General features: G+C 40.9%; 1 protein-coding gene across 7 annotated transcripts; it reads right to left on the reverse strand.

The window, feature by feature from the left end:
* Positions 1 to 1,255: 1,255 nt before the first annotated feature.
* Positions 1,256 to 7,095, reverse strand: LOC135347855 (uncharacterized). Of its 7 annotated transcripts, none has more exons than XM_064545961.1 (21): positions 6,720 to 7,077; positions 4,594 to 6,281; positions 4,406 to 4,534; positions 4,252 to 4,317; positions 4,149 to 4,187; positions 4,001 to 4,075; positions 3,841 to 3,906; positions 3,717 to 3,758; positions 3,569 to 3,622; positions 3,429 to 3,521; positions 2,747 to 2,839; positions 2,631 to 2,678; positions 2,528 to 2,560; positions 2,325 to 2,417; positions 2,214 to 2,261; positions 2,112 to 2,150; positions 1,920 to 1,970; positions 1,790 to 1,831; positions 1,679 to 1,726; positions 1,580 to 1,621; positions 1,256 to 1,521 (listed from the first exon to the last, which is right to left on the reverse strand). In XM_064545961.1, the coding sequence occupies exons 2-21, from the start codon at positions 6,272 to 6,274 to the stop codon at positions 1,382 to 1,384; spliced, it is 2,922 nt and encodes a 973-aa protein (XP_064402031.1). In that variant the 5' UTR covers positions 6,275 to 6,281; positions 6,720 to 7,077; the 3' UTR covers positions 1,256 to 1,381. The 7 variants fall into 7 exon arrangements, 6 of the variants coding, with proteins under 6 accessions (XP_064402031.1, XP_064402038.1, XP_064402046.1 ...); XM_064545968.1 differs by having other exon boundaries at positions 3,853 to 3,906; positions 6,720 to 7,075; XR_010398558.1 differs by having other exon boundaries at positions 1,471 to 1,521; positions 2,104 to 2,150; positions 6,720 to 7,095.
* Positions 7,096 to 17,017: the final 9,922 nt, after the last annotated feature.

Raw genomic sequence — 17,017 nt, forward strand, 5'->3', positions numbered from 1 at the left:
CATGAGCTGTTTTGCAGCAGTGTAGAAGCGAGCTTTCTTGGCTTGGTTATGAGGCCGAGCGTAGACCAGCAGCTAATACCATGTATTCACTGAGTAGTGGGGTGGGGCTGTTTCTTTGCAGCAGTAAGTGGGGCGGGGCTGTTTTGCAGCACCAGAAGTGGGGTGGGGCTGTTTTGCAGATTTCAGTTGAAACTCCAACAATTTTGTGTCAAGCCATTCGTCGGTCATGCCAATCTTATACGCTGCAGATACTGGCGTCTAGAAGAGAGAAGAGATGGAGCTGTGTCTAGAGTTGTCTCTGTCTTTTTTTGTGCTGTTTATATTGTGTTACTAGGACAGTGTTATGTTGCTATGCCCTCGGGATATAAACTAGTTATAACACGTGCACTCGGGCTGCATGGCATATATTACACTCAGCCCTCGGGGCTGGCGCCCTCGTGCTTCAGTGCAATATATTCCATACATCCCTCGTGCCCGTGTTATAACTATAACGTATAAACTATCATACACAATTCATGGTATACATGACAGTCACTGTGCAGGTTTTATGCAGTCAGCCCAGTCAACCACACACTAATTAATGCTGTTTTATGACCACTCATAACTTTTAATTCATGCATGGAAACAGGCTGAATATAAGTCTAAAACAAGTAAGAAGCTTACCTTTACAGTACTCATTGATCAGATCTGCTTTAGAGTAATCAATCGAATATCGGGCGGCACCTATTTCCGGACACGGCCACGCCTAACTAGAGAACAGCTGTGATCATTTATTGCCAGCAGTACATAGCAGGGGCCCCTACTAACCTGGACACAAAATTTCCAGTCGTATCATTAGTCGTAGTAGAAGCAAGAGCTCTTGAAACGCAAAATACGGACATACGCATGATCATCCAATCTGTTGTATTCTCGTTTAGCCACTGCAGAGACCTCTTGTAAAGAGCAAACAGAACGATAAGTATACCTAAAGAAAGATAGACTACTGTGCTATACAAACAGCATCTAAACAAAACTCTTGGTGCTATACAAATTACACAGTTCAAGTAATCGTTGTAGTGAAGGTTAAAGTGCGGACATCTTCTCTTCCATTGCTGCCTCCCTGATCACACTACCTCAGCAGATCAATTTCAAACAAGTGGATGGATTAAAGTTAGCTGATGAACGTGTGCATGTGAAGGGCTCTGTACTGGACCTTTAGCTTGCTTTGAAATTTGTGAGTTACACTTACTTGGTTGTAATGTTTTTGTACACAGTGTGTAGACTCTACCAATCATACCAAACATCACATGACTAATGAAAAACACATGACTAATGAAAAATTATAAAACTAATGAACAGTTATATAACACAATACTGCAAAATGATTCACAAAAAAATAGATCTAACAGCATTCAAAACGGATTTCTTTGGCATTTTCTATAACAATTCCCACACATTCACAGTGATACCATTGCCCACAATTGTCACACTTCACCCAATCACCACTATCAGCATTAGTGCACCTACGGCTGATGCACAGACCTACACAAGAAACATTAACTTTAATGACAATGGGTGCATACAAGTGTGAAGGGAATACCTTGACTGCTCACAACACCAGTTTTAGTAACCTTCTGCGAGACTGAAATATGGAGCAATATCAAGTTTCTAATATATACGTTACTTTCTCACAACTTACTAGTCTTCCTTGGACGCCCAACATTGTGCTTGTTGATAGCCACAGACTCTGAGAGAAAATGATTTGTATAACTGTAGAGCTCAATGTCATGAGTGTGTGTGTGTGTAATACCTCGAGTGTTCATAGGACAAAGTGGAGAAACCCTCCGCAGCACTAATTTTAAGAAAACAAATATAAAGGTGTATACATGTAAAACTTATAAGTAAGTGTGTACTACTATTCTAAATTAACTGTAGCTTACCAGTTCTCGTTGCATGACCAGCAGTACTACAGTGTGTAACTGACACAGGCTCTGCAAAGATCATAAATTTACATTATGTACAATAACCAGACAGTAAGCACATGACGTGAGGCTAGGTGCAGACAGTGTGGTGCATATTTACCTCCATTATTGAGACAAAAATGGAACAGTGTATACAACTTACTGGTTTACCTTCAACTTCCTGTGATCTTGACCCACTATTCTCAGCTCCTAAATAAATTAATTAGACGTTAATTTTCAAAGCCACAATGTCTGCATGTATTTTTTAAACACCTTGACTATTCCCGGTTACTGTAACGGGTGGAGTAACCTTCCGGGAGACTAAAGAGAAGCAAAATGAAAAGTTATAAGTTTGTCCCCTCACATCATATTTATACAACATACCCGTTTTCTTCGGGCGGCCAACAGGGCCTTTCTTGCTGTCTGGACCTTGACTGATGAGCCTGCCATTTTTCTTCGCAGTAGCTGACACAGGCTCTGTGACAATTAACGCATTTATAATTAACTACTACATGTCTGTAGGTTGGATCATGCTACACCAAGTAGCGATCATGAACCATTTAGTGCCTAATGATGGTATAATATACCTTCAACTTCCTGTGATCCAGTATTCTCAGCTCCTAAATAAATAAACGAGACACCTTAATAATTATTTCCAAAGCCACAATGTCTGCATGTATTTTTAAACACCTTGACTGTTCACAGTTGCTGTAACAGGTAGAGTAACCTTCCGGGAGACTAAAAAGAAGCAAAATGAAAGTTTATAAGTTTGTCCCACAGGCTTACAGCATAATTATACAACATACCAGTTTTCCTTGGGCACCTAACAGGGCGTTTCTTGCTGTCTGGACCTTGACTGATGAGACTGCCATTTTTCTTCGCAGCAGCTGACACAGGCTCTGTGACAATTATAAAACATGAAGGTCACCTACATGTATGCATTTAATTGGATCGCACAGTGTAATAATAACGTTAACTATTGGATCGTAATAATAACGCAACCATTGGATCGTAATAATAACGCAACCATTGGATTGTAATAATAACGTATAAACTATTGTATCATAATAAAGTTATTAATATGCAAATAGTTATTATTATGATCCAGTAAAGGTTACTATTATGATCCAATAGTTAACATTATTATTACACTGTACGATCCATATACACGTACATGTAGCTAGTACATGTGATCATGCTATACAAGTACATGTAGCGATTATGTACCATTAAATTTTAGTGCCTAATGGTTACATGTAAGTACAAATCAAATGTACATATACCCTCAACTCTTGACCCACTATTCTCAGCTCCTAAATAAATTAATTAGACGTTAATTTTCAAAGCCACAACGTCTGCATGTATTTTTTAAACACCTTGACTATTTACAGTTATTTTAATGGGTGGAGTAACCTTCTGGGAGACTACGCAAAAATGAAATTTATAAGTTTGTCCCCTCACAGTAAAATTATACAAAACATACTGTACCAGTTTTCCGTGGGCGCCCAAGAGGGAGAAGCTTCTTGTTGGACACAGACTCTGTACTGTTCACAGGACCAGGTGGTGAAACTTTCTGCGAGACTAAAATGGCGCAAAATGAACTTTCCAAAAACTACCCAATAATTTACCAGTTTTCCTTGAACTCCTAAGAGTATATTTACAGCTCTTTACTGATAACGGATCTGTGTGAATCATGTTGGCTTATCATGTATGCAACTGTACCTGTATATGGTACATGTATGCACACTCATTCACATATTCATGTGTGAGATATACCTTGACTGTTCCCAGGAACAGGTGGAGTAACTTCCTGTGAGCCTGAAATAAAAAAGTTTCTAATAAACATACTGTATAAATTAATTATGTAACTTTGTACAATTATAGTACAGCAAACATTTACATTGTAGCTCACCAGCTCTCGGCAGACAACTGCCAGTAGTATCAGGCACAGACTCTGTTTCACGATCTGAACAAAGCAGCATGTTATTATAGGGTACACAACTGTATTACAGAGTGAAAATCAAACACGCTGTATCATGAGTACATATTATATTCTTTACCTGGTCCAATAGATTCATCTCCTGAATAGCACCAACTATCAAAAAGGGCATCCACAATAGGATCACAATAATCATCTACAGTAATAAAAAAAACCAGTCATTATTGTGTTCGCAAATCCAATACAGCACATATAATATGTACATGTACCTGGTCCGAACGATCTTCTACCTTCTGAATCATCAGCATCTTCAAAAGCAGGAAACAAATATTACGTAAAGTGTATAATGAAGTGTATTGTACATGTAAGTACCTGGTTGAGGAGACACTTCTAAATCCGACTCACGCTCGTCAGTTTGTTTGTTACAGGTACCACCAGCTACATGTATGAAACAAAAATGTGTGTACAGTACGTGTACACTCTAGAGAACGAATGTAACGTTCCACATGTAACACACAAAACCCACCTTGTGGATGATACATTTCAAGCCATAGTTTATACCTTCCCTTTGGTGCAAGATCATAGCCTTCAAGCAGCCTCGTTTCAAAACGGTCCCACTCATTGTCGGTGAAGACAACATCACTCTCAGGAACAGCTGCATAAATAATTATAAGCTATAATTATACGACCAAACATAACAGTGCTTTGACTCACAGTTAGTCGATTCTTTGGGCAACCTTGCGGGTGTGAGAGTTTGCTTCTGTTTCTGTTTCTTTGCTTCTTGCTTCTGAAGTCTCTTCTGCTGAGCTTGTTTCTTCTTAAGTTCCTTCTCAAGCTTCATTTGTTCCTTTTGGTTAATAATCTTCAGATTTTCAGAACTTGTTAGCACCCGTCCACTGCCAACTGGCTTAGCTTGTTGGGTGTGCAACTCAGGCACCGTCACTGCAGAAAGACATTTCGTAACAGCAGTCTGTCGTAGAACACAGCTGTTTTTAGCAGGACTCTTAGCAGGGGAGTCACCATCAGAAGAGTCTGTTTCTTCAACACTTGCATCATGTAGATGTATAGATCTTGATGGACTGCAGTTGTAGAGTGGTATGAAATTAAGGCCTGTTTCCTGTGCCAAGCTTGAAACCCGATCCTTAAAATCAGCAACAGGTAGCCTAATTGCCTCTCGATTAAAAGGGACTATGCCTGTGCATCGAAATCCACTTATGGCATTAGCTGGGGTCATTGATGCAAACCATGCTTTGTTGAACAGCCGAGAAAACTCGTATCGGGTCGCCATTTTTCCACCACTTTGTGCCATATAACTATGACATTCCTTCCTCCAGGCACGCTTCAGTGGCCCAAAACAGCCCTTATCAAGGGGTTGTGTTAAATGCGTTGTATTCGGCGGGAGACAGAAGAGTATTACCTGCTCCGAAGCTGCAAGTCTCACAGTACTCGGCTGGTAATGGGTAGAATGGCCATCCATTATTAACAACACAGGACGCACTGGAGATGCATTAGGCAAAAATTGGCACTTAAACCAGTCTTCAAACAACACACTATCAATCCATCCATTTTTTGATGTTCCATACCTAGTTCCTGGTACTTCTCCATAAGTCCAAGCTGTTTTAATGTTCATTCTGTCAAATATAATCATAGGAGGAATGATTTGACCTGTTGCACTGACAGCTGAAACACATGTAAGCTGTGCTTTATTTCCGGTTGAGATTTTTATTGGGTGTTTTACACCTCTGGCAGTGATGATTTTTGGAGGTGCAGGGTCGAGGGGCATGCCTGTTTCGTCCATGTTGTAGATTTGGGATGGGCAATCGAGTAAATCATTCTCTGTCAGCGTCTGCTCCAACAAGTCATAATAGCAAGAAATTACTTGGGGAGAACTTGCTACAGCCCTTGAGTATGATAATGGCTCTGCAGCACGTACAGCTAGTTCACCATGCCTCTTCTTAAACGAGGTCCACCACCCATCAGTGACTACGGCAGTTCGAAGTCCTTTTGTTTGAACAATGTTACGAACCAGTGCCAAAACTTCCTGTTTGGATTTTGCATAGCCCATTGATGCACAACCACAGAGAAAACTAACAAGTTCATTCTCTTCCTCATCAGTGAGGAGCTTTGGTGGGCCACTTCTCGCCCCAAACTTAACTCGTCCACTGACGCGATCCTGAAGAGTTGACTTAGGTACTCCATATGCCTCGGCAGCATCTCGTACTGAGAGCCCATCTTCAATATGTGCTAAGTATGCTTTATAGAGGGTACTTTCAGTCCATGACTTGTAAGAGGTTGGTCGTTTCGCAACTGTGGGTATATAAGACGATCGCGGTGGCGAGAGAGTAAAAGTTCTTCGTGCGACAAACACACGGTCATTCAAGCTGAGCTGAGCCATCAAACAACTGCAAACAACAAAAATATGCATATTAAAAACCAAAGGAATACTTTGTATCCTGTGCCTTATACCCACAACAGCAGGTTCTTGCAATTAGCCTACCACAGGTAAAGTGGCTGGGCATGAGACTATGTACGTTTAAATGTATGTGCAGAATAGCTAGCACTATATTTCTATTCAAGGGGCATACTTTTACACACGTGCCTGGCCTTAGGTGTGCTGGCATGCCAATCACATGCCCCTTTACAGGCTAAACTACACATATGGCCTATTACAAAGCTCTAGGCTTGAATTTGAAATTATATTCTCCGTTCCAATGCCTAAGAGCTCTGGTAGCTCAGTAGTAAGAGCATCTGACTATTATTCAGAAAGTCTCAGGTTCATGTAACAGTTTAATCATACACACTGTGTACAAAAACATTACAACCAAGTAAGTGTAACTCACAAATTTCAAAGCAAGCTAAAGGTCCAGTACAGAGCCCTTCACATGCACACGTTCATCAGCTAACTTTAATCCATCCACTTGTTTGAAATTGATCTGCTGAGGTAGTGTGATCAGGGAGGCAGCAATGGAAGAGAAGATGTCCGCACTTTAACCTTCACTACAACGATTACTTGAACTGTGTAATTTGTATAGCACCAAGAGTTTTGTTTAGATGCTGTTTGTATAGCACAGTAGTCTATCTTTCTTTAGGTATACTTATCGTTCTGTTTGCTCTTTACAAGAGGTCTCTGCAGTGGCTAAACGAGAATACAACAGATTGGATGATCATGCGTATGTCCGTATTTTGCGTTTCAAGAGCTCTTGCTTCTACTACGACTAATGATACGACTGGAAATTTTGTGTCCAGGTTAGTAGGGGCCCCTGCTATGTACTGCTGGCAATAAATGATCACAGCTGTTCTCTAGTTAGGCGTGGCCGTGTCCGGAAATAGGTGCCGCCCGATATTCGATTGATTACTCTATACCGTATAGCGCGAAATTTTCGAGGGGCTTAATTTTCGCGGATTTCGTGGGTTGGAATTCTACACGAAAATTAAGTCCACGAAAAGTGTTCGTTAATAAGAATTACCTGCTATCATGCAAATATTTAAAGGCGTGGCTTCCGGTAAGCAGTCATTCCGCGAACATTGTGCAACGAAATGGCTTTTAGAGGCCAATCCACGAAATATAAGTGCCTCGAAAATTTCGCGCTATACGGTATGCTTGGAAACTGAAAATATAACGCTGGTAGCTACTAGTTGGGCGGAGCCCGACCGTCCCTGACGGGAGGTCGGGGGACACGCTTATATAGGATTTGTACTTGTGTATTATGTAATACTGCTTGGAGCATCATGAATATAATCATTTTAAGTGGGTGTTAAACGCAATATGCACCGCACTGCACCACATGCACACTAGACTTTGCTACTAAATTAAAAGAGCAAGAATGGCCCAAGTGCTACAATGTTTTGGATGTGGGGATGAGCTATCAAGGCCTGGTAACAGGAGAGCTCTTGATGGTCCAGCTGGAAAGGAAGTGTTGGACCTGTGGACAATGCTACTGGAGAATGAGGAAGAACAGATGTGTGCTGATGTCGACATTAACAGTATTGTAAATGGCAGTGATAAAAACAGATTGCCCAAAATGTGCAGGAAATGTTTCGGTAGATATAGCAGCTTTCTTGAAGCACAGGTAATAATGAAAATAAAATTTGTAATTAGCTGAAAGAAGTAACTAAGTCTTAGGTCACACTGTCCACATAAACATGACTTAGAACAAATATCACAGCACAAGCAATTGAAACCGAGATCAACATGTTTGTAATTGTCAATATTTCGGAAAAGACTATCCCTTCTACAATCTGTAGTGTTGAAGTTTGAAGCATATTCTTTATTCTCATTATTAACTTGATGGTAAATTCTTGCCTTTAAAAGGGTTACACGTGATGGTTTACCATCTCGACCTGCTCTACCAGTCTCTTGTACATAGCTACTGATATCGTCTGACAGGCCAACATGAATGATTTACCAAATGTTGGGACAATCAACACCCATACCAAATGCCATAGTAGCTACAACAATGCGAAGATTGCCAAATAAACGAATGATTTCAGATTTATGGGCTGGATCAGTGACACTTGTAAACATGTCCACGAGGCGAAATTCAGGAAGATCAGGTGTATCATCAGGATTTGTGAATGCAGCTCCAAGGTAATCCTTAAAGAAGAGGTATATACATGTCACCACACACTCCAAAAGAACGTCCATATATGATTGTTTTGGGAAACTTGTTTCTCTCGATTACCAATTTCTGGGCCAAGTTTTGGAATGTCTCTGGTATACTTTTGAACAATCCAACAGCATAAATCAAAATTTGGGATTACTGGGACTCTCGTAATGACAAATGGGTTTCTTAGGCCAACAATACGAGAAATGAATGAAATGTCACTTCGGGTAGCTGTTGCTGTTAGCGCCATCACATGAACTGATGTTGGAATGAGGCTGCGCACTTCTCTAATTCTCAACAGCATTTGCCTGAAAGTCTCACCCCTGCAATAATATTATTGGTACACATGTTAATAAAAAACAATGAGTCAAATACATACCATTTCTTCACACAATGAGCTTCATCGATTATCAAAGCCTTGAGTCTATTAGCATACACATCTCCCCCCAGAAGTCTTCTCCAATGCTTCTTGCTGATGATCATTTCAGGTGTAAAGAATACTAGCTGATACTTCCATGGAAGATCGCATCCATTGTAGCTGCATCAGACATCTCGCCCGAGACATATGTGCTAGAGATGCCTTTAGAACAATAGATGGCTACGGCTATATATAGAATAAAAGCATCCAGCTTAGAATGATCTAGTTATACGTGTAAACAGCTCATATGCACATGTACGTATAATTATATGTATGTTCTATCTAGCCTTACATACCTGATCATGAATGATGGCCAGCAGAGGAGTGACTACTACTACAATAGAATAACCTTTCTCCTTCTCCAATATTTTGTCAAATGCTGCAGGCAAACAAGTATAGCAAAGGCTCTTTCCAAATCCAGTAGGCAATACAGCAAGACATCTCTGCCTCTCAGAAAAGAAGTGACTACTTCCAAGCTTGTTAGCAGCTTCTGTGACAGCTTGTGTAACTTTCTCCATTTTGCTCAAAGCAGCTCCGCCCAGCTGCACACCCACCTAGCTAAGTGGGTGTTACCAACCACTTGCAATACTGCAATCTGATTGGGCTGCACTCCTCAGTGCAGCAGTACAAATCCTATATAAGCATGTCACCCGGCCACCCGTTGGGAACGGGTGCCGGGCTCCGCCCAGCTAGGTAGCTACCGCACTAAAATGTAGTTGTCGTCTTTGACACTGTGTAGTGTGGCTTCTGTAAGAGCATTTGCCTCGAGTGATGCCTCAAACCATAGATACTGTACACTCCGTGGATGTGAAACGTGGGTAGTATACGGGTAGATTACGGAGTATTTGTGTTCACTCACTGCAACGGCACCCAGCTGCAGAAATGGACACTTTTAGTGTTGTTTTTCTTGCACAGCTGCGCACTTGTGGCTTCAGTTGAGGAGAAGGCTTGCTGTACTCGTAGGTGGGAGGTAAGTCTATCATAGAGCATGTATATTGAGCCTACATTATTAGTGGATAGCCTTTTGGAGCTCATTTTTGTCTGTAACTTACTAGGTGACAAGTTTGTGGTTAGGCGATCTTTGGTTGGGTTTATGGTTGGAACATTTCGCTTTGCTTTCCTGTTAGTCTATGAAGTGAAGTACTGGGAGAATGTGTTCAGCACTTAAGGAAATGTATAAGGCTAGCAGCAAACTGAATGATAGGTCAAAAATAGGTGTTCAACAGTACCTATCTTGTGGTTAGGCGATCTTGCCAACAAAAAGCTCCATCACTTAAATGATGTGGTCATTCAATAATATAGATGTCCTTATACCAGGAGAATCTATTTTGACCCTCAGTAAATGTTTTGTTATTTCAGGAAAGCGTGTCTTTTTGTGGTGAACATGTTTACTCCTACAAATGTACTGTATGATGATAATGCATACATGATCGTACAACAGCGGCCTGAGTAAATTATTATTACTAACATACTTTTTTAATTTAGGTAATGCTCTATCACCAAAGGAAGCGGAAAGGAGCATAATTATTCCCTGATGCAAGACTAACAAACAAGTGTACGAGCACAAGTAGCGATAAGACGAAGAAGAATCCTCCTTCAACTTTAAATCAGTTTTAGTTGTCCATTTAGTTGTCTATTACTAAGTCTATCTTCGTGCATGGATGCCTGCCTATATAATATTCTGTGTGCATACATGCTGTGCTATATATACAATGTCATCACAAAAATTAAGTCAGCAGTGTACATGTAGCTAGATCAGGTTCCAATATGATTTCTGCATTTCCACTTTCATTCATGAACATCTCTCTTGGCTCTCCCTGCGCAGAGAATCAGTTAGCACTGGAAGAACTTGGACTGGGAGCTTCAGTTATCCTATCACTCACACGTAGTTACTGTTATTATTGTATCCATGCAGTAGATTCCGTATACTATAGGAAATTCCGGATACTCGGTCCGTGTCATCCGTTGCAATGAGTGTTTCAGGACTTTTGGTAGTGGGCGGAAGTGTTTCACATCCACGGAGTGTACAGTATCTATGCTCAAACTGTAGCTCTTGTGATGATCTACCTGGATATGATAGTCACAGTTGCTCTTGAATATTCTCTTCTGCACAATGCAGTACTGAAGTCAACCCTCTTTCTCGAACTAACTCAAGCAATGATGTAACGCATAATGCATATATCCTTAATATTCACCGGCAATGAAAATGTCGCTGTGACTGAGGGTAATCCAGCATTCTGTGGTGTTCTCACTGATTCCAGTGGAGGAATGCTCACTGCCACTCTCACTTCACTGTCTGAGGCCTCCATTGTAGAAGGTACTATGGTGTTGTGTGAGGGAGCAAGCTCACAAGAGGGTCCTCTCACTATCACTGTGGCTGGTGAGTGGCTGATGGAGTGCATACATGCATGTACACATGCAGCACTCTCAGTTTATCAATACACTCATGCACAGATTCACCCTCCCCTCCACTGAATCCAAGGGTGTCTTCCTCAGCCCAAAATCAACTCAGCTCCTCTGATATCACTCTGGAGTGGGACCTTCCCTCCTCTACTGGTGGTGTGTCTGTCAGCTATGTCCTCATCATCTCCCCAACACCTCTCTCCAAGTCACCAGTCACTGTGGAGACTACCTTTGCACAGATAACTGTCTCCTACAACACTCCCTACAATGTGACTATCAGAGCTGTCAACTGTGCTGGAATGAGTGATGATGATGTGATGATGATGATTCTTCCTATTGGTTAGTTTCTATTATAGCTGATCTCTTAGTATAATATTGTTTGCTACAGTTACCTGCCCCTCCAACCCAACACCTGCGAACAGAGTTTACCATCAATAGTGCTCCACCACTGCCTGCACTAGTAGGATCAACACTGAGCTTCACTTGCAATGGAGAGACAGTACCAGCAACCTGTGAGAATGATGGACGGTGGTCACCTGATCCTACCAGTTATCTCTGTCCCTCGGGTAAAATTAATGGTGAATCACTGTCATGCATGATTGTTACTATATAGCCCCTCCTCTCAGATGTCACCTGTGACTTTCCTGTCGCACCTTCCAGAGGCAGTGTGGGCGTTAAGGGCTGGACATCACCCTTTTCGATAGACTCAGTGGTAAACTTATATTGTGACAAGGGACTATTCCCAGCTGATGATATGTCCAGTACGTGTGAAAATGTGGGTGGAGTGAGAACTTGGAAGCCGGACACGAACATCACATGCAGAGTCATGCCTGGTGAGAATGCCATTGGCTAAATGTTTTGTGTGTATTATTACATCTAATTTACGTTTCACCGCATACAGTCAACTGCTCTCTACCCAAAAAGCCATCCAACGGAACTGTAGTGAACTATGAGAGATTGAATGAGACAGTGTCGGAGGGAACAGTGCTGACTTACCAGTGTGACAATGGACTCTCACTGACTGGACCCAACACCATCACTTGCACTAATGCTGGTGTCTGGAGTACTGAGCCTGAAGAAATCGTGTGTGTACTTGAATGTGAGTAGCGCTTTTGTTAACGGTTGATTTCCTATCAATTTGTTTACCTTCTCCATAGATTATATTTCTGCCACCTTATCCACTGGTGCTGCTATCGTTATAAGTGTGATCATCACTTTCATTGTGACTCTAGCCGCTGGATTCCTCACTGGACTCTTAGTGATGCACCTTTGCTCCCGTAAGAAGGCAGCTGAAGGACAAGCTAACGTAGGACCCACTATACCAGCTGGTCCTGTTTATGAGGAGGTGTCACCCAAAATTAAACTGAACAGTAACCAAGCATATGAACAGTCAACCAGTGTATACGTATATATATAGGACTGTGAAAGCATTAATCCAGTGTCTGCATAATAATAATTTATAGCTTATCAGTTGTACGCGATATGTATGATATAGAGCCAAGGTTTTATACATCAGCTTATAGCGTCTAGATCTGTTGTTTGTAATATTAACACTTGAGAACTGAATGTAAACAGTAGCACAAATCAATGTGTACATCTCTAGCTGTTCATTAAAATCACAACTCATGACATTATTTTTATGTCAGCAGTAATTATTTAACAATTAAAGAAGCTATAATTATATACAATAATTATAGTCTGTTAAATTGTTCAGATATCTGCAGCCAAAATAAAAGATGTATAATTATATAACACATGCAGTCAAAGAGTAATCTATGTATTTCTGCTGGAGGATCTACTCTCCATTGCAATGCAATATCGGGCACAGAGCATGTGAACAGAACTGCCTCTCCAGGACACGCCACACTCGTGTGTTAATATTACAAACAACAGTATGTTTTATGACTATAAAATTGCAGCCAAATACAATCAATGACGACATTCCCAATGTCATTATGAGGCTTACTCAAATCAACAATTGATGTGTTTTGACTCATTCCAGCACTCGTTTCCTTATCATATTTTTAAATCAATGCAGTGGTGTGACCCACACCGTTTACTGCTGCTGGTGTTACCATCACCAACACACCTCCTGTCACTAATGGTGGATCCACTTACCTTCACTTGCAGTGGAGACAATGAAGTGAGAACCTCAACCTGTGGCAGTAGTGGGTGGTCTCCTGACCCTGGGACCTTTGATTGTGGCACTACAATTATAGGTATCATACATGGGAAATTAACTCTCTAAAAGAAATGTTGATCTCATGCATGTTGCATTTCACCACAGTCAACTGCTCTCTACCCAAGGAACCATCCAACGGTATTAATAATTATAGTGGACTATGAGCTGTTGAATGAGACAGTGTTGGAGGGAACAGTGCTGACTTACCAGTGTGATAATGACTCTCACTGACTGGACCCAACACCATCACTTGCACTAATGCTGGAGTCTGGAGTACTGAGCCTGAGGCAATCATGCATGTGTGTATCACCAACTGAAGGTGAAGGCCATCATGTGTGTACTTGAATGTGAGTTATGGTTTGTAATCCCATAATACATCGATTTCACAGGTTCTACTGCTACCTCCCTATCCATTGGTGCAGTTGCTGATATCAGCGTAATTATTACTTTCTTTGTGGCTGCCATTCTTGGATTCATCACTGGGCTCCTAGTGATGCACCTTTGCTCACGTAAGAAGGCAGTATACTCTCTAGCAACTAACGTAGGACCCACTGCACCAGTTGGTTCTGTTTATGAGGACGTGTCACCCAAAGAAGAGATTGAACTGAACACTAACCAGGCGTATGGACCAGTAGGACTGTGAACCGTGCATTTTATTTTCCACCCAACGCATACATTGCCAGAATACATGTAGTACATCTTTACGTTGTATAGTTTTGAGTAACATATTAATATAGCATAAACATCAGATGATTAAAACCACCATCACATGTTTTGTATATCAACAAAACAAGCAACAATTAAGAGAAGTAAGTCAAACTTGGAAATGCATCACAGCACATACATAAATATTGGTACTGAAACAGCATAATCATCATGAAGTTAGGATAGTAAGTGACTGCATGTATATACAGTGAAACCGTTATCTACATGTAGATCTATATTATGCTTTATGAGTCAATTTCTGCTATATAGTATTGGAGCATTATACTATACTTAAGAAGTATACTTACGTCAGAAGCGACCTATCATGGAATTAAGATTACCTCAACAAAATGTATGTTTTATAATTATATGAGTCAATTTCTGCTAGTATTGGAGCATTTTATTATACTTAAGAAGTACTTACGTCAGAAGCGACCTATTATGGAAAGATCACCTCAACAAAATTTGTTCGAAAGAGTATAGATCTCCTATAAAACATGATAATTATACAAAAATCACTGCCATCTGATGCACCAGTTCGCCTAAAGAAACGGTTGTATACATATCACTAGTGAAATCCTACATCACAGTAGAAAAGGTACAATGGAAAGCGACATAATTATTCTGAATAACTATACTCACTTGATATCATCTTCGCCTATTCCCACACATAATTATGTTGTGCTTTGGAGGAATGTAATTATAGGAAATTTGAGGAATAGATTAATATGCACCCATATATCCTCCGCTACCATGGTTACTCCGAGGTGGAAGGTTATATATACCGTAAACTGTTTGCTCATAAATTAATATTCACGACTTATAATATAAATGCCATGACTGTCATGTGTGCCTTTGCCACCCCTGTATAGCTACCTAAGCTATTTCTACGACCCTGCATGCAATGCATGAACAACTGACGTTGTTGTAACCGTGATTATAGGCCATGCAGAGAAGCAGGAAACTCATGAAATCAATACATTTGGAGCCATCTTAGTAGCAGCTGTTGTATAATTATGGAGCTATTTTGTATTCAACCAAACTACAAAGAAGCGTGGGTAAAAAGAGCATGAGCTTGTAAGCTGCATATGCTACATGATCTGAGGCTAAAAGGATGCACGTCGGCAATGAATTTCCTGGTGACGAGGCAATTCATTGCCTACAACTAAAATTAGTGTAGGAAATGGAAGTTTTAACATTCCTGGTTATTGTATATATGGTGGCCTTAAAGTGTAGATACTGGCACCGCTACATATGAGTTTCCTGTGATTATGCCTGCACGCATAAAAATTAATATTATATCATGTGTGTATATATTAGCAATAAGTTTAGTAGCTTTATATTTATGTTATATATAGCTTTGACAGGTACATGTTGAGACATCAGCACGGCCCGCAGGCAGTGCTTTCATTACAAAAGTTCTCAGCAAATATTTAATCTTTTATTCCTTCACAATCACTTCAACTGATGTATATTTCCATGAGCTGAAGTCCAATATTACCGTGTACGCTGGGATTATAGAGTAGCTCAATGTCATCAGTAGTTGGAGTTGATAGAGTTTTCGTAAACCACGGAGGATTGTTGTTATTGTAACATGTGTTGAGGCTAGATTGACCATCCCACAACGCATTATCGGGATGAAAACGAAACGGGTTTACATTATAGTTATTAGATGTGGCCACACTATCACAAAAGTATAGTCATTTCCGACAAATGGAGGAGAACCAAAAGTGTTCCCCTCATCACAAGGACAGCGCACGTGAGCGTCAGTATCACCACTGGTTCAATTAAAATAACCACTAGCAAACGTCCAGATATGTGTGCGTGGAGATTGTCCATGCGTGACACTGAGTCCATCGACATATGCAACATCGATAGTATTCCTATGCTATTACTCTGATGAAAAGGCTGAAATGGCATTCCAAGTAAGCAAAACTAGGCATAACCCGAGAACGAAGCATTATTTGCAAATCAGAGTGACCAATCCCAAATCCAAGAAAACATGACTAAAAGCCTATAGAAACTCTTACTTGCACTTTATTGATCCTTGAGCAGCTGTATAGCAGTCTACACACACACACACACACACACACACACACACACACACACACACACACACACACACACACACACACACACACACACACACACACACACACACACACACACACACACACACACACACACACACACACACACACACACACACACACACACACACACACACACACACACACACACACACACACACACACACACACACACACACACACACACACACACACACACACACACACACACACACACACACACACACACACACACACACACACACACACACACACACACACACACACACACACACACACACACACACACACACACAAACACACTACTGTATACCTCGCTTGTGCATGCACACCGAGGCATAATAACTTTTACAGTAACAGTATATTCAAGACAATTCACTCACCCAGGTTAGGCTCAGACAGGGTCATATCTCTCCTCCATGTAGTTGGTACAGTACAACAGTAGGACCCTGTTGGAGTGAGCTAGGGGTTGGTCACTCTGTAGTTTAGTCTGATGATTTGAGAACCATTCCTGTTAATGTAGAACTGCTGTCCTGGTTCACCACCATTGTTCAGTATCACACACCCACCATGCAGGATATGTCCACTGTCCTAATGGTCCATTACCATTGCTGTCAACACTATTTCTACAGAAGGTAGTGAGGTCAGTGCGACAGATGAGAGAAGGGAGACCACCAATGATTATGTAACTCTCTCCAGTGTCAGTGATGAAGATCTAAGTCTAGTATGTTAGGAC

This window comes from Halichondria panicea, chromosome 1, assembly GCF_963675165.1.
Source record: "Halichondria panicea chromosome 1, odHalPani1.1, whole genome shotgun sequence".
NCBI classification, from domain to species: Eukaryota; Metazoa; Porifera; class Demospongiae; order Suberitida; family Halichondriidae; genus Halichondria; species Halichondria panicea.